General features: G+C 42.4%; 3 protein-coding genes across 5 annotated transcripts; all 3 read right to left on the reverse strand.

Moving 5' to 3' along the window:
• Positions 1-8,522: 8,522 nt before the first annotated feature.
• Positions 8,523-12,205, reverse strand: LOC306914123 (uncharacterized protein). The gene is made up of 4 exons (XM_079491054.1): positions 12,093-12,205; positions 11,180-11,226; positions 9,940-11,063; positions 8,523-8,693 (listed from the first exon to the last, which is right to left on the reverse strand). The coding sequence occupies exons 1-3, from the start codon at positions 12,107-12,109 to the stop codon at positions 9,949-9,951; spliced, it is 1,179 nt and encodes a 392-aa protein (XP_079347180.1). The 5' UTR covers positions 12,110-12,205; the 3' UTR covers positions 8,523-8,693; positions 9,940-9,948.
• A 6,116-nt stretch (positions 12,206-18,321) lies between these two features.
• Positions 18,322-20,305, reverse strand: LOC306913906 (uncharacterized protein). 2 transcript variants are annotated; one of them, XM_079490740.1, is made up of 5 exons: positions 20,189-20,305; positions 20,038-20,084; positions 19,702-19,919; positions 18,676-19,626; positions 18,322-18,479 (listed from the first exon to the last, which is right to left on the reverse strand). In XM_079490740.1, the coding sequence occupies exons 1-4, from the start codon at positions 20,203-20,205 to the stop codon at positions 18,697-18,699; spliced, it is 1,212 nt and encodes a 403-aa protein (XP_079346866.1). In that variant the 5' UTR covers positions 20,206-20,305; the 3' UTR covers positions 18,322-18,479; positions 18,676-18,696. The 2 variants fall into 2 exon arrangements, with proteins under 2 accessions (XP_079346866.1, XP_079346865.1); XM_079490739.1 differs by having other exon boundaries at positions 18,676-19,919.
• A 3,745-nt stretch (positions 20,306-24,050) lies between these two features.
• LOC306914178 (uncharacterized protein) lies at positions 24,051-26,016 on the reverse strand. Of its 2 annotated transcripts, XM_079491123.1 has the most exons (5): positions 25,911-26,016; positions 25,762-25,808; positions 25,420-25,643; positions 24,412-25,326; positions 24,051-24,208 (listed from the first exon to the last, which is right to left on the reverse strand). In XM_079491123.1, the coding sequence occupies exons 1-4, from the start codon at positions 25,925-25,927 to the stop codon at positions 24,433-24,435; spliced, it is 1,182 nt and encodes a 393-aa protein (XP_079347249.1). In that variant the 5' UTR covers positions 25,928-26,016; the 3' UTR covers positions 24,051-24,208; positions 24,412-24,432. The 2 variants fall into 2 exon arrangements, with proteins under 2 accessions (XP_079347249.1, XP_079347248.1); XM_079491122.1 differs by having other exon boundaries at positions 24,412-25,643.
• Positions 26,017-26,889: the final 873 nt, after the last annotated feature.

Below are 26,889 nucleotides of genomic sequence, written 5' to 3' on the forward strand. Positions count from 1 at the left end.
GCCGCCCGGCGGGGAACAGCAGCAGGAAGCGGGCGGCGGGGCAAAGGCAGAGGCGGGGGGCATGAACCAGCTGAGGCGCAGGGCGTTCCGGATCATCGTGGTCATCCTGCTGGTCCTGCTGGGCAACATAGCGGGCCTGTTGGTGTGTGCGTTCCTGGTGGTGGCTTCGGGTCTGAGCCAGGAGGACACGTGCACGACGATCTTCAGCGCGATGTGGTGCTTCCTTCCCACCAGCCTGGTGGTGCCTCTGATGTTCTTACGCAGAACTGGTCTCACACCCGGGTGCATGAGGAGGGAGAGTAAGACAGAAGAGTAGAGGACAGAGTAGAAAATGGAAGAGTATAGAAGACGGGGTAGAAGACAAATAGTAGAAGACATAGTAGAATACACGTAGTAAACGGCATATAGTAGAAGACATAGAATACACGTAGTAAACGACATATAGTAGAAGACATAGTAGAATACATGTAGTAAACGACATATAGTAGAAGACATAGTAGAATACACGTAGTAAACGACATATAGTAGAAGACATAGAATACACGTAGTAAACGACATATAGTAGAAGACATAGTAGAATACATGTAGTAAACGACATATAGTAGAAGACATAGTAGAATACACGTAGTAAACGACATATAGTAGAAGACATAGAATACACGTAGTAAACGACATATAGTAGAAGACATAGTAGAATACATGTAGTAAACGACATATAGTAGAAGACATAGTAGAATACACGTAGTAAACGACATATAGTAGAAGACATAGAATACACATAGTAGACAAGGGAATATTATCAGAATAATGTCAAATCTGGGAATACATTTCTTACCAAGAATTTTCTTCACCAATGTGTTTGTAAAGGTGTCTACTAACATATCCCACATTGGTTTCTATTCAACCACCCTAGGGGATTTTTTGACAGCCGCTGAAAGTTGGGGTACCATCAACGACCAATATAAGGCTAAATGTTAAAAAAATCATTATGCTTTAAGTAGCATGTGACGTGTCAAACTAGGGGGTTACAAGCATTACTTTTGCACGAAAAACACTTCTTGGGCTAAAAATGACCATAGCCGTCATCACTTAATGTGATCAGGTCAGCACATCTGGGCACATTTAGGCAAGTGGCTATGGCCGGATTTAGCCCAACGAGTGTTTTTCGTGCAAAACTAATGCTTGGAATCGATTCAGAATCATGAAAACCCCCTAGTTTGACACGCCACATGCTACATTTTGAACATTTTGCCATATATTGGTTGTTGATGGTACCCCAAATTTCAGCAGCTGTCAAAAAATGTCCCTAGGGTGGTTGAATAGAAACCAATGTGGGATATGTTAGTAGACACCTTTACAAACACATTGGTGAAGAAAAGTCTTGGTAAGAAATGTATTCCCAGATTGTATTCATATCCCCTGACTAATAGTAGAAGACAGAGTAGTAGAATACACATAAAGACAAACAGTAGAAGACAGAGTAATATAGACGAGGAGACGCCTGTGTAGAAGACAACTATAACAATACATACTATGTAGAAGACAGAGTAGAAGACAGAGGTGTATAGAAACTGTCTGCACCCACCCAGTCTCTATAGTAGAAGACATAGGTATATAGAAACTGTCTGCACCCACCCAGTCTCTATAGTAGAAGACAGAGGTATATAGAAACTGTCTGCACCCACCCAGTCTCTATAGTAGAAGACACAGGTATATAGAAACTGTCTGCACCCACCCAGTCTCTATAGTAGAAGACAGAGGTATATAGAAACTGTCTGCACCCACCCAGTCTCTATCGTAGAAGACAGAGGTATATAGAAACTGTCTGCACCCACCCAGTCTCTATAGTAGAAGACAGAGGTATATAGAAACTGTCTGCAACCACCCAGTCTCTATAGTAGAAGACAGAGGTATATAGAAACTGTCTGCAACCACCCAGTCTCTCTGTGTGTGTGTGTGTGTGTGTGTGTGTGTGTGTGTGTGTGTGTGTGTGTGTGTGTGTGTGTGTGTGTGTGTGTGTGTGTGTTATCTTCCTTTGCTTTTGATTATTTGAGAAGATTTTTCAAAATGTAAAACAACAACAAAAGTCACTATTAAATAGGGCTTAAATAAGTGCATTCATAATGTCCCGGGGACAGCACATTTTTGTGAACATTGCTCTATTCTGTCAGTCAGTCCCTGTAAAGAAATTGGCAGACACGCTTTTAAATTGAAATCATTACCAGACTGGAATAATGTGCCTATCTCATACAGCTTACTTTCAGACTGAGGGGCCATCCAGATGAGGACGATTTCGGTGTTTCTCGGGCAACTAATTAGCCGATCTGCCCTTTTTGTCACACGGAGACGGCGTTTTGGGGGACTTTATTTTCTTGTTTATCGTTTATCTGTTTTGACTGTATTTACTTGTTTTGACTGTGTTTTTTTTGTTGTTATTCTTACTTTGCCTTATTTGAATTTAATTTGTTTTAGATGACACTTGGTGGGCAGGTCTACTTTAACCCTGTGGCACCCGAGCACTGTTGAATACATACTTTATTAACACGTTTGAAAACAATTCATTGAATTGTTTTCATCTATTAGAGCAGACAGCTCCGGGACCGGAACTTAATGCATAGCTTCATGTGTCGCTTGGATGAGTCTGTGAATAGCATCATCGTCAGTATAAATAACCCTGTCAAAAGTTGCACTAGATACTCCTCTAGCCTTAGAAAACATTGGCTTAAAAGCCTTTATTTATAACTGTCACAGATGGACTGTTTTTTTTATTGGATGTATATTGTATTTTGTGTTTTGTATGTTTCTCTATGGACCCTGAGTCTGCAATAAAGGCATTCATTCATTAATTCTCACCCCCTAAAACGGGAATGTTAATATTACAATTATTAATTAATAGGCCAATATGGTTAAAGACCCCAGCAACCAAAAACAATAGGTACGAAAATTCTCATTCATACATACCTACCTCCGATTGTGCCATCAACAAGGGAAGCAGGAGGAGGTAGCTGGATGTGCGTCTAAGTCTGTTCTTGTTTTATAGAGTTTTTTGTTTTGTTTTTTTGTTTTAGTAATCTGCTTTAAAAGGCCCCGTTGGGACATACAAATAAACTAGACCTTGACTGGCATCTTTTATTAACCATTATGCTTAAAACCCAACATTTTCATTCAGTAAAATATGTTACAGCACATAATAATTTATACAGTTAAAGATTCACCACAGGGTGGTGACCATATATATATATATATATATATATATATATATATATATATATATATATATATATAATCAGATGGAGATCTAAGAGTGGCAGCTGGGCAGTTGTTTTGAGTGTACAGGGTTTGATGAGGTCTGGCCATATATGGAGCATGTGAGTGTACAGGGTTTGATGAGGTCTGGCCATATATGGAGCATGTGAGTGTACAGGGTTTGATGAGGTCTGGCCATATATGGAGCATGTGAGTGTACAGGGTTTGATGAGGTCTGGCCATATATGGAGCATGTGAGTGTACAGGGTTTGATGAGGTCTGGCCATATATGGAGCATGTGAGTGTACAGGGTTTGATGAGGTCTGGCCATATATGGAGCATGTGAGTGTACAGGGTTTGATGAGGTCTGGCCATATATGGAGCATGTGAGTGTACAGGGTTTGATGTGGTCAGATCAATATATGGAATGTCAGAACAGGTCAGCTCCATATATGGAGCTCTAAGGGTGGCAGTGGGGCAGTGTTTTGAGTGTACAGGGTTTGATGGGGGCCCAGGTAGTGCCGAGCCTTAATTTTTGGGCCCGTTGGGAACTCTAGTTTCCGCCGGCTGCCGGGTGCGACTGCACTAATAACTTTGGGACGGGCCCGTCTAGAAGTAGTAAGATTTTGACTCATTCAAGGTATAGAACTTTTAAAGAACTTGTGTGCTGTAATACATTGATTTGATTGAGTGAAAACTGTAACAGTTTGAAAACAACAACAACACAAAAGAATGCTGAAAGGATTAAACCCAATTTCAATTGTGGTCCTGTCTCTATTCAATTCATACCACAATATTGGTTGAAGGATAGTGAGGATTGGAACAACTTTGTTGTATAGACAAATCCACGGAGGGGTGCCCTGGGCGCAGCCATAGCTGAGGTGTCACATTAAGCAGCTTAATTGACACCACTGCTTGGCACCAACTGGAACTCGCTACCCCCCGAAGACAAGGAGCATCAGCAGCCATCTCCTTTTTAAGATAAAGGTCAAAGCATGACTTTTAGAAAATGTTGCAGAATTGTACGGTCACTTATTGGTTGAGAACCATTTTATTTATTCTGCAGGTATAGTGTACAGTTGGAGGCCATCGATATTGTCCTTTTCTTTTTGCTGAGGTTTGCGTGATCTGCGCAAAAGGACAGTTAACCCATTTTGGGCGGGAACCCCTTTTGGTGTTTTAAACATTATGTTATAATTTAGCTATTGGAAAATAGCAGATCTACAAGCTCATAGCGCGCCACCGAGTGGCGCGCTACGAGCTTGTAGGTCTGCTATTTTTTAAAAATCGTGAAAATATTTATTTCAGAAAACTGGAGGATTTAGAAGGATTTTTTTTAAATTTTGAGGTCAGGCCTAAATGGGTCAAATGATAAGGGACAATATCGGTGGCACCCAACTGTAGCTCTAGAGTGTTTTATGTATTGCTGTACTGTCTGTATGTTGTTGTAATGTATTGTTTGTCTCAGACCAGGGACCCCAATGGAAACACAAAGTCTCTTTAATTTATTGTTTTATGTATCCTTGACGTTTCTCTGATTAACATGTACCGTGTGTTTATGACAATATAATACAATAAAATAAAATATTGGATCAATTGGAAACACTTTATCTTTCTTCTTCTATTTTCTTTAAAAGTAAATGCTTTTGGACATACTTCTACCTGACAGCGATGATAAGCAGCTTCCCTAAAATCCTAGTCTAGTGTTATATCTGCCCACTAGAGGGAGCCAGCTCACCACACAATACTACTATTACTACTACTACTGTTCACTGGATGGTCTTCATAGCAATTACTGAAAACACACACACGCACGCACGCACGCACGCACGCACGCACGCACGCACGCACGCACGCACGCACGCACGCACGCACGCACGCACACACACACACACACACACACACACACACACACACACACACACACACACACACGCACACACACACACACACACACACACACACACACACCCCTATAGTTAATCTACTATTACTGTTAACTATACTTCTGTGGATGAATGAGACATTGAGCCCCTTGGCAAGGGTGCCTCAAATGCAGAGGTGGAAAAAGTACTCACATTATTAAGTAAAAAAGTATCAATTCTGCAATGTAGAAATATTCTGTTACAATTAAGTAGTATAAATAACAGTCAATTCAAAGCAAAAGTAGTGTTATCAAAATGTACTTAAAGTACAAAAAGTAGGCTACTGATTTCGCAGAATGTCCTGTTTCACAAGTTTTCAAATACCATACCATACCATACCATCTTTATTTATATAGCACATTTAAATAACAACAAAGTTGTACCAAAGTGCTTTACAATAAAATAATACAAATCACAACTTCATTTAAAAACAAACAACATACACAGTGTCACTTTCAACATCAAAAGAGCTCATACTATGCTTGGAAATGCCAAAGAATAAAGATACGTCTTGAGGCGTGATTTAAACACCTTGTCTTATGTGCAGAGGCAGCTCATTCCAGAGCTTGGGCGCTGCCACTGCAAAAGCCCGGTTCCCTCTGAGCTTCAGCCTGGTTTTAGGCACCACCAGGAGAAGCTGGTCAGAGGACCTAAGGGTCCTTGTGGGAACATAAGGTTTCAGCAATTCAGAGAGATAAATGGGTGCCAAACCATTTAAACATTTCAAAACAAAAAGCAAGACTTTGAAATCAATCCTGTATCACACAGGAAGCCAGTGGAGGGAGGCTAGTACAGGATTAATATGGTCTCGCTTACGTGTACCTGTAAGCAACCGTGCAGCGGCATTCTGGACTAACTGTAAGCAAGAGATGGAGACCTGGTTGACTCCAATATACAGGGTATTACAGTAGTCGAGGAGGGGTGTCATAAAGGCATGGATAACAGTTTCGAACACAGAGCGGGGAAGACAAGATTTCATCTTTGCCAGCCTCCTAAGCTGGAAGAAGCTCTTTCTGACTGTTTCATTTGTCCATCTTTAGATCAGAGTCGATTTTAACGCCTAGATTGGTGGCAGTTGGCTTTAAGAAAGGCTCAAGGGGGCCTAAATCACCAGGAGGAAACACATTGTTGCTGGGCCCAAACACCATAACTTCAGTCTTGCTGTCGTTAAAGTTTAAAAAGTTTAAAGCCAGCCATGCTTTTACATCCTCCAGGCAAGCAAGCAAGGGTTTTAAGGAGTCTATAGTATATATATAGGAGTATATATTGTTTCTAAAATAGCAGATCTACAAGCTCACGCATCGTGAACGTGTATGTGAAGCTGTTAATTTATGTTGTAATAATAATCAAAATCTAACTATTAACTAAAGCTGTCAAAAATAATTGTAGTGGAGTATAAAAGTACAATATTTGCCCCTGAGATCAGAAGCAGAAGAAAAAGTTGAGAAAGTTGGAATTACTCCAGCAAAGTAAACATACTTCAGACTGTACTGTACTTAAGTAGCATAAAGTACTTGAGTAGAGTAAATCTTTACACCACTGCTCAAATACACCCCCACCTGACGCCACCAGACTAATACACATTTATGCAATCTATTTGAGCTTTAATACAAAAGCTATGAGAATCTGATGAAAGATAGCCCTGCTTTGAGCAAAAATGAAAATGGTTTCACATAATGCATATTTAAATAAAGTACGAAATAAGCCAGTGAGAAGCACATTTCCCTCTCTGGTGCTTTTAAAAAAAAGGCACTTTTCTCCCATTTTAAGTCTCATCTTCATATAATTGGTCCTCTAATTGTCATAAGAGGATTATATACACCGTCTACTTGCTCAGTGTCTCGGCGAGATGGGATGTGGACAGTACAGAAACATGCCTACAAATGACATCTCGGTAAGCAGGTTTGGGAATTCTTTCCCCAGTGTATACCCTGAAGGCACCTTATCTGTCCAAAAACATTGGGTTTGTCTGTCCACAATAAAACATTTGTGACCGGGTCTGGCAAATAGGCCCTCATCTCGACCAGAGTAATTTTTCAGTTTTTTACAGATTATTAAAGTACAGAATGTAAGCTTTCATATGATGTATCATTCAATGAAATTGGAAAATATTTGAAGGAGATATGACCATTTTAAAATGATTGTGCCGTTTTACCCAAAGCTGAGAAAATCCCCTTTGAATGTTCACAACATTTCAACACCTAGAGCTGGCTAGCCTACTTTGACTTATAAATGTATACATTTAATTTGCCCAAATCAATAATCTGTTGGAATGAAAACTTTCAACATTCAAACTGTGTTAATATGAAAAAAACGAAAAATCAAGTTTAATTTAGATGTTTTGCCTTTTCATTATAGGCGAGATGAGGACCATTTTGCTAGACCTGGTCACATTTGGCGTTGGCAGTGTGTGGCTAAACATACAGTATTTGCCTTCATCCTGGTGGCTGGCATGCACCTCACAAGGACAGAACGCTGCATGTGCACCTTGATAACTGTATAAAATCAATGCCTACTATTTCTGCACACCAACCATTCCAGAAGAAAGACACAAGCAGGCATCTACTGTGCACAGCTCACCTCCGAGACAAAATCTTATGAGCAGCGATCATAAGACGAGGTTGAAAATGGGTGAAGTAAGTGCTCCTTAAAGAGGCAAAACTTAACCCATTTAGACCCGAGGACGATTCTACAAATGCCTTCTAAATCCTGACAGTTTCCTGAAAAACCCATGTTTCTGTGTCAGTCAGTCTCAAACATTTTCATGTCAAGGACCCCCAAGATTAGATGTAATTGGCCGCTGACCCCCCCCCCCCCCGGGTCCATATTTTTCAATAGCTAAAGTATAACAATGCTTAAAACACCGAAAGGGGTTCCCAACTTTCCACCCAGAATGTTAAAGCGCATTTGCCCAGTATTACCACGTAGTCTCAAAATACTTATACTGAAACTCTGTAACCTGGCTACACCGAATGAAGACATTGGACCTGTGCTCAGTGGCTGTAGGCTATTGGGTCTAAAATAAAAATCAGGCCTGGTTAGAAATACTGTAGTCTACTACTATTACCGGGCCATGGGCCTGTATACCTGCTCCTAGAGCAGCACAGTTAACAAAACAGACCATTTGCCCCAAAGTGACTGCAAAAAACAAAAACACAGCTTTAACCTATACCCTGTATTACGATGCAATGTGACATAGCTCAGTTTACAAAATGCTGTACCCCCGCCAACTGTATAAACACTTTCTCCATTTTCAACAGTTTATTGTATTTTTTTGCCACTTGCTTTGGCAACGTAAACATATGTTTTCTCATACCAAATAAAGCTCCTTTGAAGTGAATACACCACAAGTATAATGAAAGCCACTTTATTTTATACCGCACAACACAGTCAGTTATGGTCTTGGGATCTTACTGAAGCAGTTCAAGAGGACAGTTAAGGAAATGGCACAAGACAGTCGAATGGGAACTGGAACAGAGTCTTTCCTCATGGAGGAAATTAGGAAACTCCAAGTTGTATGGTCTGGAGAAGGAAAAAAAAGCAGAGGGCACATCATTAATTCTACAAAGACAGATTGACATGAACTGGGTCTGCACTCTATGCCTACTTTGTAGTCCAAGGTACAGAAACTTTGCCTTCATAAATCTAGCTACCATTAGATGTTGGTGGCAATATGGGTGATCTTTTACTTTCTCTAATGACCTAAAAAATGAATCTTGGTTGAAAAAAAAAAAACTAAAGTTGTCCTTTAAAATAACAAAAAACAAGTACCTCGTGAAAAGCGGCATGGCTTCCTGCAGAGCTGTGGTCTGCTAAAACATCAAATAGAAGAAGTGCTAACTTGCTTGCACCAAACTAGTGTTTGAATGCTTAGCTCTAATACCCCCTAAATCAAAGGACAACCAATCACATTCCCTGCTGAGTAATTAGCTAATTGGAAACAGGTTGGTCAAAACAGCTGGGTGTGCCAAAATATTGGATATTTGTGCCACAGAAAGTTGGAATTGAATATTGAATACACTAGCCTACTACTGGTGTGTTTTAACACACAAATCATTTTGTGTAAATGTTTAAGGTTCACATCTACAGTATAATTTAAATATATAGTATTTTGTAAAATGAAGTTACTGCACATGGTCCTGTTTTTTTACCAGCTGGTAAACAATCTGGTCTACAATCTATCAGGTTGGTAGTGGCAACTTTTCATTGGCTGCTGGGGCTGGTAGATGGGCTTCTGAGGCTGGTAGATCTTTCTGATTGGCTGCCTCGATCGTCTCTAGACAACCAGACACTTTTTGCCTCTAGCCGACCTCTCAGCCAATGGGATAGTATTGCATTGCAGCCATACACACACACGTTCAAATACAGATAGACTCTTTCATGCCAACTGCCATCAGACTCTATACTGTAAATGCATAAGAACTGCCTCCCCAAAGTTTGCGGGTCACATAGTGGTCCTGGTCTATATGTCCACTTGTCGTTTACTATTATTGTTCTGTCTGTCCAGCTTGATTTATGTGTCACATTTTGCTGTAGCGCTTCAATTTCCCTTCGGGGATTAATAAAGTATATCTCATAGACACAGATATCTACATTTCATAGCACAATTCTGCAGATATAATAACGCAGCTGGTATAGTAAATTGATGTTCATCAATTCCTTTTTATACTTGTTTATGTAGATAAATCTGTCAACCAAGTCAAAAGACCATCTCTGACTAAAACAGGATAAAAAGGGGTTCAAAAGAACAAAGGGAAGCACACCCTACCAGGAGCTGTTACCCCAGGAGCCGGGGTAACCGCACATGTGGGCGCCGGTAGCGGGCCTGTGGGAGCTGGTAGCCGGCATGTGGGGGTTGGTAGCCGGCCTGTGGGGGCTGCTGGGGCTTGTAGCTGGTCTGTTGGGGCTGCTGGGGCTTGTAGCTGATCTGTTGGGGCTGGTAGCCGGCCTGTGGGGGCCGGTAGCCGGCCTGTGGGGGCTGGTAGCCGGCCTGTGGGGGCTGGTAGCCGGCCTGTGGGGGCTGCTGGTAGCCGGTCTGTTGGGGCTGCTGGGGCTTGTAGCTGGTCTGTTGGGGCTGCTGGGGCTTGTAGCTGATCTGTGGGGGCTGGTAGCCGGCCTGTGGGGGCCGGTAGCCGGCCTGTGGGGGCTGCTGGGGCTTGTAGCCGGCCTGTGGGGGCTGGTAGCCGGCCTGTGGGGGCTGGTAGCCGGCCTGTGGGGGTTGCTGGTAGCCGGTCTGTTGGGGCTGCTGGGGCTTGTAGCTGGTCTGTTGGGGCTGCTGGGGCTTGTAGCTGATCTGTGGGGGCTGGTAGCCGGCCTGTGGGGGCCGGTAGCCGGCCTGTGGGGGCTGGTAGCCGGCCTGTGGGGGCTGCTGGGGCTTGTAGCCGGCCTGTGGGGGCTGGTAGCCGGCCTGTGGGGGCCGGTAGCCGGCCTGTGGGGGCTGGTAGCCGGCCTGTGGGGGCTGCTGGGGCTGGTAGCCGGCCTGTGGGGGCTGGTAGCCGGCCTGTGGGGGCTGGTAGCCGGCCTGTGGGGGCTGGTAGCCGGCCTGAGGCTGGGACTGGTAGATGAGATTCTGAGGCTGCTGGGGATGGGTCTGGTAGATGAGATTCTGAGGCTGCTGGGGCTGGGTCTGGTAGATGAGATTCTGAGGCGGATGGGACTGGTAGATGGGCTGCTGGGGAACCTGGGGGCCTGGCTTGCTCGGATTCCGAGGCAGTAGGTCACAGTTACACAGTACCATAATGGTGGTATTGGAGTCAGATTCAGGTGATGTTGGGACAGATGGGAAAGCTGGGTGATCCTCAGACAGCACATCACAGTTACACAGATACATCATATTATCAGGCTGAACCCCGATGACAGACTGAAAAGATCTGATCCTTCGAGTCTTTTGAGCTATGAGAAAAAGCAAAAAAATAAATGTACAGTTTGGAAATTTTACTTTTGCCAATAATGACACAATTTCCCAAAATTGAAAATAACCTAGGAAAAAAAAAAGAGGTCAAACTCACCATCTGCATAATAACATCCTACAACCAGTAAAGCAACAAACACCACCCTATAAAAGATAGATGAAACAATTATACACAAAAACTTAAAATATAAGAAAAAGTCCTTCTGCACACCTACAATGGACAGGTGCGTCGGATAACTGGAACTGAGAAGTAGAGAAAAAAAGAATCCTGCACACCGTCTTCACTTAGATTTATTGAGCAACCTTTCGGTCGTTCAGACCATCAGGCACCGTGCCTGATGAAGGTCTGAAACATTGCTCAATATATCCAACTCAAGTGAAGACAGTGTGCAGGATTCTTTTTTCTCTAAAAGCTTAAAGGACAACTTTAGTTTTTTTTTCAACCAATGTTCATGTTTTAGGTTATTAGAGAAAGTAAAAGATTAGTGTTCATTTTTCTTCATTTGCTGCTTTCTTTTGTTTTAGGGATTTTAGCTGTTTGACACTTGGGCGGGGGCATTCGAGCATGGGGCTAAATATGTATTTGTTTACTACATTTTATAGGGATTTTTTTTTAAATTATTTACTATAGTCCTACTAGACCAAGAAATTATATCTGGCCACAAAAGATCACAGGATCTACTGAATGTGAAGGTAGCTTACTGGGGGAAAGCCACTCTGTGTCATCGGCTCAATATGTCAGTTTGACACATTCAATAGATCCTGTGATCTTTTGTGGCCAGATGTAATTTCTTGGGGTCTAGTAGGACTATAGTAAATAAAAATAGAAATCACTATAACAGCCATATTTAGCCCCATGCTCGAATGCCCCCGCTAAAATCCCTAAAACGAAAGAAAGCAGCAAATGAAAAATAATGATCTTTTACTTTCTCTAATGACCTAAAAAATGAATCTTGGTTGAAAAAAAATAACTAAAGTTGTCCTTTAAAATACAAACAAAAAACAAGTACCTCGTGAAAAGCGCCATGGCTTCCTGCAGAGCTGTGGTCTGCTAAAACATCAAATAGAAGAAGTGCTAACTTGCTTGCACCAAACCAGTGTTTGAATGCTTAGCTCTGATGTCCCTTAAATCAAAGGACAACCAATCACATTCCCTGCTGAGTAATTAGCTAATTGGAAACAGGTTGGTCAAAACAGCTGGGTGTTCCAAAATATTGGATATTTGTGCCACAGAAAGTTGGAATTGAATACATTTATTGAATACACTAGCCCACAAACAGTTCTCATTTAGTTCTCATTTGATTGCCCTAATTTATCAGATTACTACTGGTGTGTTTTAACACACAAATCATTTTGTGTAAATGTTTTAAAGGTTCACATCTACAGTATAATTTAAATATATAGTATTTTGTAAAATGAAGTTACTGCACATGGTCCTGTTTTTTACCAGCTGGTAAACAATCTGGTCTACAATCTATCAGGTTGGTAGTGGCAACTTTTCATTGGCTGCTGGGGCTGGTAGATGGGCTTCTGAGGCTGGTGGGGCTGGTAGATGGGCATCTTTCTGATTGGCTGCCTCGATCGTCTCTAGACAACCAGACACTTTTTGCCTCTAGCCGACCTCTCAGCCAATGGGATAGTATTGCATTGCAGCCATACACACGTTCAAATACAGATAGACTCTCTTTCATGCCAACTGCCATCAGACTCTATACTGTAAATGCATAAGAACTGCCTCCCCAAAGTTTGCGGGTCACATAGTGGTCCTGGTCTATATGTCCACTTGTCGTTTACTATTATTGTTCTGTCTGTCCAGCTTGATTTATGTGTCACATTTTGCTGTAGCGCTTCAATTTCCCTTCGGGGATTAATAAAGTATATCTCATCTCATCTCATCTCATCTCATAGACACAGATATCTACATTTCATAGCACAATTCTGCAGATATAATAACGCAGCTGGTATAGTAAATTGATGTTCATCAATTCCTTTTTATACTTGTTTATGTAGATAAATCTCTGTCAACCAAGTCAAAAGACCATGCATCTCTGACTAAAACAGGATAAAAAGGGGTTCAAAAGAACAAAGGGAAGCACACCCTACCTGGAGCTGTTTAACCGTAGAACACCAAACACGGGTCAGAATTTGTCAGAATTTATGGAGAGGATGCAGGCCCCTTAAGATGCAGCATCTCATTTTCGAGGGGATCCTATAAATACAACTACAACATTACAGCAGTGCAAGCACACAGTACTAAAGACACATAGGTGCAGCATAACATTGATTGATTGGTTGATTGATTGATTGATTGATTGATTGATTGATTGATTGATTGAAATATTTATTAACAGTTTGCAGAATTACAGTACATTTCAAGCACAAACTCAATACAAAGGCTGTTAACTGAGTGGACGACCCAATTAAGCATTACACTTGTTTACAAGAGGGTCCACCATGTTCAATTCATCAAAACATTTAGAGATGAATCTATATAGACAAAGAACAGAACAGGAATTCATCATAATGGAGGTAAAAAGGGAAAAGAAACATATACAGTGAGGGAAAAAGGGGGGGAGGGGCGGTGTGGGGGGATTCAGATTTTACGGGGGCCAGTTTTGAATTGCAGCCATCCGTAGGTGCCCTTTGAGAGAGGTTTTGAAGGAGTCAAGGGATTCGCATGTCTTAATGACTGTTGGTAGGGCGTTCCACATTTTGGTGGCATAGGAGCGAAAATAATTTAGTCCCTTGTTTGTGCCGAATCTGGGTTGTACATGGTTCGTTGCACTCCCTCTGGTGTTGTGGGTGTGGACTACGTTAACATAGGCTACAGTACAAATACACAGGACATAGGCTACACATACTTAGCCTGGCTAATAAGCCAGACTAATATCACACAACACTGTCGCGGTATATCAGTCTGGGCTGGCTCCACTTGGATTTCATTTCCCGGGGAACATTTTCTCTTCGACGCAATTGGTCAGAGCTACTGTCAGTCAAAGGTCTCAAGCATTGAACGTCACTGTACCAAAGCCCGCCTATATTGCATACCGTGTCCCGATTGGTCCGACCTGTTCTCGATTGTAGGAAAGAGGCGTGCTACTGAGCCTCGCCAGACCGAAATCCGCTGGTAGGCAACTTTTTTTTGCCAACGGCTGATTCGGTCTGGTTTATTAACCAGGCTAACACATACTGGGGCCTGTTCCACGAAACTTGGATTAACTAATCCAGGATATAGGCCAAAACCAGGCCTTTTAAATCCTGGTCTTTACAGCCTGGTTTATTCCGTTCCACTAAAGCCAAGCAAGGCTTAGAATGGGCGGATTTAGCGAGCCCGGATCATAAAGCCTGGCTGAATAGACAGCCTGGCTTTTTGTCTCTAGACCCATTCGGTGGAACACAGATTTACTGATCCTTCTTCTTCATGGGGTATTATGGCAGTTTGCATCCTTAATAGTTGCATTACTGCCCCCTTCTGTATATCTCTGTATCTTTACTAATCTATTCAAGACTTACTGATACAAGGACTTAAGCTTCTAAAATAAATACTGCTGCTGTAATTAAAGAGAGAACATACTCTCAATAGTGGATAGACTGAATGATAAACTACCCCAAAAATATAGTTTACATTTTACCACTACTATTAACTTAAAACAGAATTCTTAATATTGTAAGCATAATGATATTGTCGCATTGTGATATTTGGCCATAACTCCCTCCTCTGAGGGAGCTACCTTTGGGGAAGGGGGTTGTTGTCCAGACAGGGGCCAGACTGGTGAACTGTGGGTCATGGGTTCAATAGTGGGTGAAACGTTACAATGGTAATATGTTGTAAAACAATGAGTAATGGTAATATTTAGTGGTTTTCACTTTTACAAAAATAAATAAATATATATAATATAATATAATATAATAATTCTTCTTAACCGTGCACTTGCACGACAGCAAACCTATTCTGGGGAACATTCACCAAAAGCAGCTGATCTACAAGCTCACAAGCTGTCATGATGTTGTGCAGCCTATATATTTTGGTTCTTTGATTTTATATAGTGCTTAAATTAGTCCTTTAATGCAGACCGATAAAAATAAGGCAACATAAACCCATAATAATTGAATAAGTGTGGAAAACACAATTGGTTTGTGATCAGTTTGACTGCTTAATGAACAGTAAAGACATCAGGATTAGGTTAAACCTGGCTGTTAGCCTGGTCCGGAGCAGGCTAAATCCAAAGCATTAGTTTCCATGGTAACTAATGTAGCATCACTTTCATGAAACCGAATCAAGCCTCAACATATCCAGGTTAACTGGTTAAATTAATCTGGCAAGATTAACCAGTTTTCATGAAACCGGTTAATCGCTGATCCAGGATATATTAAACCAGGATATCTGTTAAATCCCGGCTTAATCTCTAATCCAAGTTTCGTGGAACGGGCCCCTGGGGCCTGTTCCACGAAACTTGGATTAACTAATCCAGGATTTAGGCCAAAACCAGGCTTTTTAAATCCTGGTCTTTACAGCCTGGTTTATTCTGTTCCACTAAAGCCAAGCGAGCCTTAGAATGGGCGGATTTATCGAGCCAGGATCATAAAGCCTGGCTGAATGCAGAGCCTGGCTTTTTGTTTCTAGACCCATTCGATGGAACACAGATTTACTGATCCTTCTTCTTCATGGGGTATTATGGCAGTTTGCATCATTAATAGTTGCATTACTGCCCCCTTCTGTATATCTCAGTATCATTACTAATCTATTCAAGACTTACTGATACAAGGACTTAAGCTTCTAAAATAAATACTGCTGCTGTAATTAAAGAGAGAACATACTCTCAACAGTGGATAGACTGAATGATTAACTACCCCAAAAATATAGTTTACATTTTACCACTACTATTAACTTAAAACAGAATTCTTAATATTGTAAGCATGATGATATTGTCGCATTGTGATATTTGGCCATAACTCCCTCCTCTGAGGGAGCTACCTTTGGGGAAGGGGGTTGTTGTCCAGACAGGGGCCAGACTGGTGAACTGTGGGTCATGGGTTCAATAGTGGGTGAAACGTTACAATGGTAATATGTTGTAAAACAATGAGTAATGGTAATATTTAGTGGTTTTCACTTTTACAAAAAAACAAATATATATATAATATAATATAATATAATATAATATAATATAATATAGTATAATATAATATAATATAATATAATATAATATAATATAATATAATATAATATAATATAATAATTCTTCTTAACCGTGCACTTGCACGACAGCAAACCTAGTCTGGGGAACATTCACCAAAAGCAGCTGATCTACAAGCTCACAAGCTGTCATGATGTTGTGCAGCCTATATATTTTGTTTTTTTGATTTTATATAGTGCTTAAATTAGTCCTTTAATGCAGACCGATAAAAATAAGGCAACATAAACCTATAATAATTGAATAAGTGTGGAAAACATCATTGGTTTGTGATCAGTTTGACTGCTTAATGAACAGTAAAGACATCAGGATTAGGTTAAACCTGGCTGTTAGCCTGGTCCGGAGCAGGATAAGTCCAAAGCATTAGTTTCCATGGTAACTAATGTAGCATCACTTTCATGAAACCGAATCAAGCCTCAACATATCCAGGTTAACTGGTTAAATTAATCTGGCAAGATTAACCAGCTTTCATGAAACCGGTTAATCGCTGATCCCGGATATATTAAGTCAGGATATCTGTTAAATCCCGGCTTAATCTCTAATCCAAGTTTCGTGGAACGGGCCCCTGGTACATTAGCTTGCTTGTTAGAAAAAGGTGTTGTCATGACTCATGTGGGTTTAAATCTAGTAAACATCTATGATTTACACCTGGCTACAAACAGTTTTTTTGCCGGTCAAAGTAAGATTTATACATGAATCAAAGCCAATTCACCCAGGTCTAAAATGTATATCATGTTTGAGACTTGCCAATGCAGGGATGTGCATAGCATATTAGAATTGTAGATACGCCTCAGAGATGTGTAAAAGGGCAATTTTACAATTTGTTTGAAATCTGTAGCCAGATTTAGAGGAATATATCATTTTAAATTAACATTAGAATGATACTTATCTCCACAATAACTCCGCACAAGCCACAAACAGAATAATATTCATACAAACAAACCAGCAGAATTAATGGTATCAATGCAAAATTATGCATTTGCAGTTATCAAGTCATCAGTTCTCACTGCCTACAAGAGTCTGCACTGCAGTCACCACTGAAGATAGCTGATCTACAAGATCAGAACACGTCACGCTGATTAAGTATAGTGATGCCTTTACTGGAGATGGTGTACGGCATGGAGGGGTGGGGGGGGGGGGCATACCACATTTTCATTTCTTTCACCAGTGAGCTGAATTAATCCATGGTCTGGCAAATGCACTTTTTACAGACGGTAAACTGACAAGAGCTCAAGTCCCTTGGTGTCCATGTTTGCATGTGCCAAAGGATATAACCATGCATGTGAATAATTTAGCAAAGAAATTGTCTGAAGTATTCTAGACAATTTGTCTAAAATGGTGGCTGTGGTGTAAAATGAACCATGTGTCATAGCCATATAAAAATCACTATTCATGTAATAATTTTCTAGTCAAATTACTGTATGAGCTTTAATTTGGATTAATATACTAAGTTTAAAATTACATTAATGGCAAATGTGTTAGGTTTAAATGAGAAAATAAGACTTTAGGAAATGTATTATTTTTGATAGTTCAAATGTGGGTCAATTTACACCTTGAATTGAATCAACTTAATGCCAACCTACATGGGGCAAGTTGAGGCAGGATCACTTTTACAATAAGTCATTTTTTATGGCCCTGTCATAGATGCTCATAATTTCAATTGATAGAAGACATCATGAAATGAGTGTAGATGTTCAGAATGTACTGCCAATCTCATTTCACCTTGCTGCCCAGGGCATTAAAAGCTGCTCAACTTACTCAGTTCTCCCCTAGTAGCATTGTCTCACTGTCAGGCAGTAATCCAACAATAACATTAAATAAAATAAACGCTATAGACAATCACCAGTCTAGCATTGACACAACCTAGTTGACAAGGCTACTCTGAATGAAGACGTATAGGAACAGCCAGTGCTAGTGGGACATGTAGGCTAATGGGCCTATAAATCAGTCCTGGTTAGAAACTGCCAACTGCTTTTACCTGGCCATGGACTTTTATACCCGCTGCTAGAGCAGCACCCAGTTAACAAAACAGAGACTACTACACAAGTACAATGAAAGACACTTTATTTTATACTGTAGGGCTTGGGATCTTACTGAAGCAGTTCAAGAGTACATTCATGAACTGGTATAAGACATCAGATGGGAACAGGAACAGATAGTCTTTCCTCATGGAGGAAATTTGAGGCAACTCCCAAGTTGTTTGGTCTGAAAAGAGAACATAGTTAGCACATACTTAGTTCTACAAAGACGGAACATGACATGCATGCCCTGTGTCCCCACTGTATTCTGCCTACTTGTAGTCCAAATGCAACAGTTACTACATGTTCACCCATATTGCTGCCAACATGTGAAATTAGAATCATCGATACCACCAGGAAACATGAGCTGGGACATCCATTACCTTGGCTACAGGGGCAGATGGCTAGACTGCTGCAGCACCTCCTGCCTTGGCACCAGACTCCTTGGGCACGTTGGACCTTGGCATTAGCTTCCTCTCAAAATGGGGGGGCCATAATGATAGTGGGGAGTGGGCCGGGGTGCCTGGCTGCTGAGGCTGGGTGTTGGGATTCTGAGGTTGGTAGATGGAAATTTGAGGACGCTGACGTTGGTAGATGGGCTTTTGAGGCTGGGTGTTGGGATTCTGAGGCTGCTGGGGTTGGTAGATGGAATTCTGAGGCTTGTAGCCGGTCTGTTGGGGCTTGTAGCCGGGCTGCTGGGGCTTGTAGCCGGCGGGCTGCTGGGGCTGGTAGCCGGCGGTCTGTTGGGGCTGGTAGCCGGCGGTCTGTTGGGGCCGGTAGCCAATCTGTTGGGGCTTGTAGCCGGCGGTCTGCTGGGGCTTGTAGCCGGTGGGCTGCTGGGGCTTGTAGCCGGCGGTCTGCTGGGGCTGGTAGCCGGCGGTCTGTTGGGGCCAGTAGCCGGTCTGCTGGGGCTTGTAGCCGGCGGTCTGCTGGGGCTTGTAGCCGGCGGTCTGCTGGGGCTTGTAGCCGGCGGTCTGCTGGGGCTGGTAGCCGGCGGGCTGCTGGGGCTGGTAGCCGGCGGGCTGCTGGGGCTGGTAGCCGGCGGGCTGCTGGGGCTGGTAGCCGGCGGTCTGCTGGGGCTGGTAGCCGGCGGTCTGCTGGGGCTGGTAGCCGGCGGTCTGCTGGCGCTGGTAGCCGGTCTGTTGGGGCTGCTGGGTCTTGTAGCCGGTCTGTAGGGGCTGCTGGCGCTGGTAGATGGGATTCTGAGGCTGGTAGATGGGATTCTGAGGCTGCTGGGTTTGGTAGATGGGATTCTGAGGCTGGTAGATGGAATTCTGAGGCTGCTGGGTTTGGTAGATGAGATTCTGAGGCTGGTAGATGGAATTCTGAGGCTGCTGGGTTTGGTAGATGAGATTCTGAGGCTGGTAGATGGAATTCTGAGGCTGCTGGGGCCATGGCTGCTGGGGAACTTGGGGGCCTGGCTGCTGGGGTTTGCCAGGGCTTGGGGCCTGAATGCTCAGTAGGTCACAGTTACACAGTACACTAATGGTGGTATTGGAACGAGATTCAGGTGATGTTGGGCCAGTTTCGAAAGCAGGGTGATCCTCAGACAGTACATCACAGTTACACAGCACAGTCGGATCATCGGGCAGACCAGCAAGAGACTGAATAAATGAGATCTTTTGAGCTATAAGAAAAAAGCAAAACATAAATGTACAGTTTGGAATTTTACTTTTGCCCATAATGACCCAACTGACACATTTCCCAAAATTGAAAATAATGAGTAAAATCAAGGTCAAACTCACCATCTGCATTATAAATTCCTACAAGCAGTAAAGCAACAAACACCACCCTATAAAAGATAGAAGAATCAATTATACACTTCAGTAGTAATAGCCTTCTCAAACTTTTAAGTGATATGTCAAAAGCTTAAAATACAAACAAATAAACAAGTACCTCATGAAAAGCGCCATGGCTTCCTGCAGAGCTGTGGTCTGTTAAAATGTTAAATAGAAGAAGCGCTAACTTGCTTCCACTAAAGTGAAGAACAGTTGCACCAAACCAGCCTTTTAATGCTTAGCTCTGATGTCCCTTAAATCAAAGGACAACCAATCACCTTCCCTGCTGAGTAATTAGCAAATTGGAAACAGGTTGGTCAAAACAGGGTGTGCCAAAATATTGGATATTTGTGCCACAGAAAGTTGGAATTGAATACAGCCCACATAACAAACAGTTCTCATATAGTTCTCATTTGATTGCCCGGCCTAATGTATTACTACTGGTGTGTTTTAACACACAAATCATTCTGTGTAAATGTTTTAAAGGTTCACATCTACCGTATCATTTTAAATATATAGTAGGCCTATTTTGTAAAATGAAGTTACTGCACATGCCATGGTCCTGCTTTTTACCAGCTGCAAAGCAGGCTGGTCTACAATCTATCAGGTTGGTATTGGTAACTTGTCATTTCATTGGCTGCATGAGGCTGCTCTCTCTCTACGTCGTCCTCAGACGAGCCCTCCATCGTCGCTTCCAGTCATCCCGGTTCTCCATACATCCGGCCAGCTCGTTGGTGCTTTGCGCTCCTGCATCTTTCTTTAGTACATCCACATATGTTAGTATTGGACGTAATCGTGTTCGGTGCCCATGTGTTCTCATTCTCCTGGCTGCTATTTTGTCGCTCACCCTAAATATTCCAGCATACAGATTCTCGTTGGTAACATGTGTACTCTTGCTGATGTTGAGCACTACAAGTAACATTCTGGTGTAGCACCCGTCTAGAACCTTCTGCAGAGTTGGCTTCAGGGTCCAGCATTCACTGCCCTAGAACAGATTATCCCATCGCATAGAAGAAGCTGAGTTTGATTTGTCGGGGCCCGAGGGAGGTTGGAGTTCCATACACTGGCCATGCCATTCAGGGCTCTCCATGCAAGTGCCTTCCTCACTTTTAGATCTTGCTCTGTTGAGTTGAGTTGACCCATGAGCCCAGGTACTTGAAGTCATTGACTTCCTTCAGAGCAGTGCCTCCTGTTGTTGTGAGAGGTTGTTCCATTTGGATGTTATATATGTGTAAAACACATAGGAATTTGCTTTGACATTTGCGTGTGTGCATTCCATTTTCCTTTTTTCACACAATTAATAAATACGAACAACACAAATTCAACACCGTGCAATAAGTATAAATAATAGTATAAATGATACGCTCTCCGCAGAGCGTATCACCCGCTGCAGCTTGACGAGATCTTCATAATGTTGCTGATGTCTGAGGTGGGTGTTCAGTACCTTCATGATGCTCAGTGACATTATAAGGTAGGTTTTTTTCTACAGGCAGGTGTTCGGGTGAATTTCACCCATGTTTGTTTAGTGATAGAGAAAAATCCCATGATCTTTTTTTCCACTGGGCCATTCTCACATGTCCCAGGAATGGGTGGACCAAAGGAGAAATTCCCAGCTCCATTATTGATTTTCTTAGGAATATTTTTTAAATACCCACGTTTTCACCGATTTTGCCCCCCATGATATCTATTATTATTTTTTGTGTGTGAAAAGTCATGATGAAATATTAATGATTACCTCAAGTTGCTATGTATCGCATGTACTTTTGTGCATGTGCTTAAATATTTTTTTATGGAATATTTTGCATTGGGTAAAAACGTGTTTAGTGACGTTGTGATGTTTAGTGTTTCATGTAAACCAGCGCATCTTCACTCATGCTTAAATCATCTGTCCTTTCAAGTCTTTGTAACACCTCAGTGAGACCAACACAATTCAGATGTCAACATTGCTGACGTGCAGAAGGATATGCCCCATTTAATAGGGGAGAAAGGGTAAGATGAGCCAGTGGTTACCCTTTATCTAGAAAAAGGTGTTGTCAGGGGGGGGGGGTTTACAAGAGGGTCCACCATGTTCAATTCATCAAAACATTTAGAGACGTACAAATAGACACTTCTATATAGACAAAGAACAGAACAGGAATTCATCATAATGGAGGTAAAAAGGGAAAAGAAACATATACAGTGAGGGAAAAGGGGGGGATTCAGATTTTACGGGGGCCAGTTTCGAATTGCAGCCATCCGTAGGTGCCCTTTGATAGCGGTTTTGAAGGAGTCAAGGGATTCGCATGTCTTAATGACTGTTGGTAGGGCGTTCCACATTTTGGTGGCATAGGACTAGGAGCGAAAAGAATTTAGTCCCTTGTTTGTGCACAATCTGGGTTGTACATGGTTCCTTGCACTCCCTCTGGTGTTGTGGGTGTGGACTTCGTTAACATAGGCTACAGTACAAATACACAGGACATAGGCTACACATACAGGTACAGTTAGCTTGCTTGTTAGAAAAAGGTGTTGTCATGACTCATGTGGGTTTAAATCTAGTAAACATCATTTACACCTGGCTACAAACAGTTTTTTTGCCGGTCAAAGTAAGATTTATACATGAATCAAAGACAATTCACCCAGGTCTAAAATGTATATCATGTTTGTGACTTGCCAATGCAGGGATGTGCATAGAATATTAGAATTGTAGGTACGCCTCAGAGATTTGTTTGAAATCTGTAGCCAGATTTAGAGGAATATATAATTTTAAATTAACATTAGAATGATACTTATCTCCACAATAACTCCACAAACTGAATAATATTCATACAAACAACCCAGCAGAATTAATGGTATTATCAATGCAAAATTATGCATTTGCAGTTATCAAGTCATCAGTTCTCATGTGCTGTAATGCAGTATGCATTTGCCTGACTGCCTACAAGAGTCTGCACTGCAGTCACCACTGAAGATAGCTGATCTACAAGATCAGAACACGTCACGCTGATTAAGTATAGTGAAGCCTTTACTGGAGATGTGGTGTACGGCATGGAGGGGTGGGGACGGGGGGGGGCATACCACATTTGCATTTCTTTCACCATAGTGAGCTGAATTAAGCCATGGTCTGGCAAATGCACTTTTTACAGACGGTAAACTGACAGGGGCTCAAGTCCCTTGGTGTCCATGTTTGCATGTGCCAAAGGATATAACCATGCATGTGAATAATTTAGCAAAGAAATTGTCTGAAGTATTCTAGACAATTTGTCTAAAATGGTGGCTGTGGTGTAAAATGAACCATGTGTAACCATATAAAAAAAAAAAATCACTATTCATGTAATAATTTTCTAGTCAAATTACACTGTATGAGCTTTAATTTGGATTAATATACAAAGTTTAAAATTACATTAAGGCAAATTTGTTAGGTTTAAATAAGAAAATAAGACTTTAGGAAATGTATTATTTTTGATAATATATTTGTTAAAGTTTAAATGTGGGTCAATTTACACCTTGAATTGAATCAACTTACTGCTAACATACATGGGGCAAGTTGAGACACAGTATCACTTTTACAATAAGTCATATTTTGATGGCCCTTTGTCATAGATGCTCATAATTTCAATTGATAGAAGACATCATGAAATGAGGGTAGATGTTCAGAATGTACTGCCAATCTCATTTCACCTTGCTGCCCAGGGCATTAAAAGCTGCTCAACTTACTCAGTTCTCCCCTAGTAGCATTGTCTCACTGTCAGGCAGTAATCCAACAATAACATTGTATAAAATAAACGCTAGACAATCACCAGTCTAGCATTGACACAACCTAGTCGACAAGGCTACTCTGAATGAAGACGTATAGGAACAGCCAGTGCTAGTGGGACATGTAGGCTAATGGGCCTATAAATCAGTCCTGGTTAGAAACTGCCAACTGCTTTTACCTGGCCATGGACTTTTATAACCGCTGCTAGAGCAGCACCCAGTTAACAAAACAGAGACTACTACACAAGTACAATGAAAGACACTTTATTTTATACTGTAGGGCTTGGGATCTTACTGAAGCAGTTCAAGAGTACATTCATGAACTGGTATAAGACGTCAGATGGGAACCGGAACAGATAGTCTTTCCTCATGGAGGAAATTTGAGGCAACTCCCAAGTTGTTTGGTCTGAAAAGAGAACATAGTTAGCACATACTTAGTTCTACAAAGACGGAACATGACATGCATGCCCTGTGTCCCCACTGTATTCTGCCTACTTGTAGTCCAAATGCAACAGTTACTACATGTTCACCCATATTGCTGCCAACATCCAACATGTGAAATTAGAATCATCGATACCACCAGGAAACATGAGCTGGGACATCCATTACCTTGGCTACAGGGGCAGATGGCTAGACTGCTGCAGCACCTCCGGCCTTGGCACCAGAATCCTTGGGCACGTTGGACCTTGGCCTGGGCCATAATGGTAGTGGGGAGTGGGCCGGGGTGCCTGGCTGCTGAGGCTGGGTGTTGGGATTCTGAGGTTGGTAGATGGAAATTTGAGGACGCTGACGTTGGTAGATGGGCTTTTGAGGCTGGGTGTTGGGATTCTGAGGCTGCTGGGGTTGGTAGATGGAATTCTGAGGCTGCTGGGGCTTGTAGCCGGTCTGTTGGGGCTTGTAGCCGGGCTGCTGGGGCTGGTAGCCGGCGGTCTGTTGGGGCTGGTAGCCAATCTGTTGGGGCTTGTAGCCGGCGGTCTGTTGGGGCTTGTAGCCGGCGGGCTGTTGGGGCTGGTAGCCGGCGGTCTGTTGGGGCTGGTAGCCGGCGGTCTGTTGGGGCTGGTAGCCGGCGGTCTGTTGGGGCTGGTAGCCGGCGGTCTGTTGGGGCTGGTAGCCGGCGGTCTGCTGGGGCTGGTAGCCGGCGGGCCGCTGGGGCTGGTAGCCGGCAGGCCGCTGGGGCTGGTAGCCGGCGGGCCGCTGGGGCTGGTAGCCGGCGGGCCGCTGGGGCTGGTAGACGGCGGGCCGCTGGGGCTGGTAGACGGCGGGCCGCTGGGGCTGGTAGCCGGCGGGCTGCTGGGGCTGGTAGCCGGCGGTCTGCTGGGGCTGGTAACCGGCGGTCTGCTGGGGCTGGTAGCCGGCGGGCTGCTGGCGCTGGTAGCCGGTCTGTTGGGGCTGCTGGGTCTTGTAGCCGGTCTGTAGGGGCTGCTGGCGCTGGTAGATGGGATTCTGAGGCTGGTAGATGGGATTCTGAGGCTGCTGGGTTTGGTAGATGGGATTCTGAGGCTGGTAGATGGAATTCTGAGGCTGCTGGGGGTAGATGGGATTCTGAGGCTGGTAGATGAGATTCTGAGGCTGCTGGGGCCATGGCTGCTGGGGCTTAGAGATGGGCTGCTGGGGAACTTGGGGGGCTGGCTGCTGGGGTTTGCCAGGGCTTGGGGCCTGCACGCTCTGATTTAGTAGGTCACAGTTACACAGTACACTAATGGTGGTATTGGAACGAGATTCAGGTGATGTTGGGCCAGTTTCAAAAGCGGGGTGATCCTCAGACAGTACATCACAGTTACACAGCACAGTCGGATCATCGGGCAGACCAGCAAGAGACTGAATAAATGAGATCTTTTGAGCTATAAGAAAAAAGCAAAACATAAATGTACTGTTTGGAATTTTACTTTTGCCCATAATGACCCAACTGACACATTTCCCAAAATTGAAAATAATGAGTAAAATCAAGGTCAAACTCACCATCTGCATTATAACATCCTACAACCAGTAAAGCAACAAACACCACCCTATAAAAGATAAAATAATCAATTATACACTTCAGTAGTAATAGCCTTCTCAAACTTTTAAGTGATATGTCAAGCTTAAAATACAAACAAAAAAATAAGTACCTCATGAAAAGCGCCATGGGTTCCTGCAGAGCTGTGGTCTGTTAAAATGTTAAATAGAAGAAGCACTAACTTGCTTCCACTAAACTGAAGAACAGTTGCACCAAACCAGCCTTTTAATGCTTAGCTCTGATGTCCCTTAAATCAAAGGACAACCAATCACCTTCCCTGCTGAGTAATTAGCAAATTGGAAACAGGTTGGTCAAAACAGGGTTTGTGCCACAGAAAGTTGAAATTGAATACATTTATTGAATACAGCCCATATAACAAACAATTCTCATTTCATAGATTGCCCTAATTTGTCAGATTATTTAACTGTAATGTAATGTAAATGTAATATAATGTAAATGTTTTAAAGCCTCACATCTACTGTATACAGTATAATTTAAATATATTGTTTGTAAAATGAACTTATATGGTCCTTTTTTATACTCAATTTGTATATACTTGTTCATGTGTAGATAAATCTCTGTCAAACAAGTCAAAAGAAAATACTAATCTCTGACTAAAACAGGATAGAAATGGGTTCAAAAGAACAAAGGGAAGCACATGAATGGGCAATATGGGTCTATTTGGTGCCATTTCAGCCTATTCACTTTTTCAAAACAAAATATATTTTTTTTTCAGGATTTTTCTTTTTGTTCTCAGCTGTCAGAACATGTCAGGACATACAGTAACAGGGGGGACATTTTATGCTAAAGATTCCTCTATATTTAAGCATAGGGGGGACTATGCTTTACTACATAAAACCTTGATAAAAAGGCAAATTAAACAGTAATACTTATACTTCTTCTGGTATAGATCGAGTTTCCTATCCAAATATATGCTACTTTCTGAAGTCATGTGGCTAGAGAAATAGTCGGGGACATTTACAGGTGGATTTGCATCAGCGTAACAGGGGAGGACAGTAAAGTCAGGGGCAAAATTGATTTCAAGATTTTAAGCATTAAACATACCGGTACATCATATGTATCACAATTAA

The sequence above is a fragment of the Electrona antarctica genome, assembly GCF_951216825.1.
Source record: "Electrona antarctica genome assembly, chromosome: 21".
Classification (NCBI taxonomy): Eukaryota; Metazoa; Chordata; class Actinopteri; order Myctophiformes; family Myctophidae; genus Electrona; species Electrona antarctica.

What these genes read in the sequence shown, in the direction of transcription:
- LOC306913906 (XM_079490739.1), bottom strand. An exon ending in AGGAATTTATAATGCAGATG is followed by an intron (nt 19,920 to 20,037) that starts GTGAGTTTGACC and finishes TTTTTCTTATAG; the next exon opens with CTCAAAAGATCTCATTTATT.
- LOC306914178 (XM_079491122.1), bottom strand. An exon ending in AGGATGTTATAATGCAGATG is followed by an intron (nt 25,644 to 25,761) that starts GTGAGTTTGACC and finishes TTTTTCTTATAG; the next exon opens with CTCAAAAGATCTCATTTATT.
- LOC306914123 (XM_079491054.1), bottom strand. An exon ending in AGGATGTTATTATGCAGATG is followed by an intron (nt 11,064 to 11,179) that starts GTGAGTTTGACC and finishes TTTTTCTCATAG; the next exon opens with CTCAAAAGACTCGAAGGATC.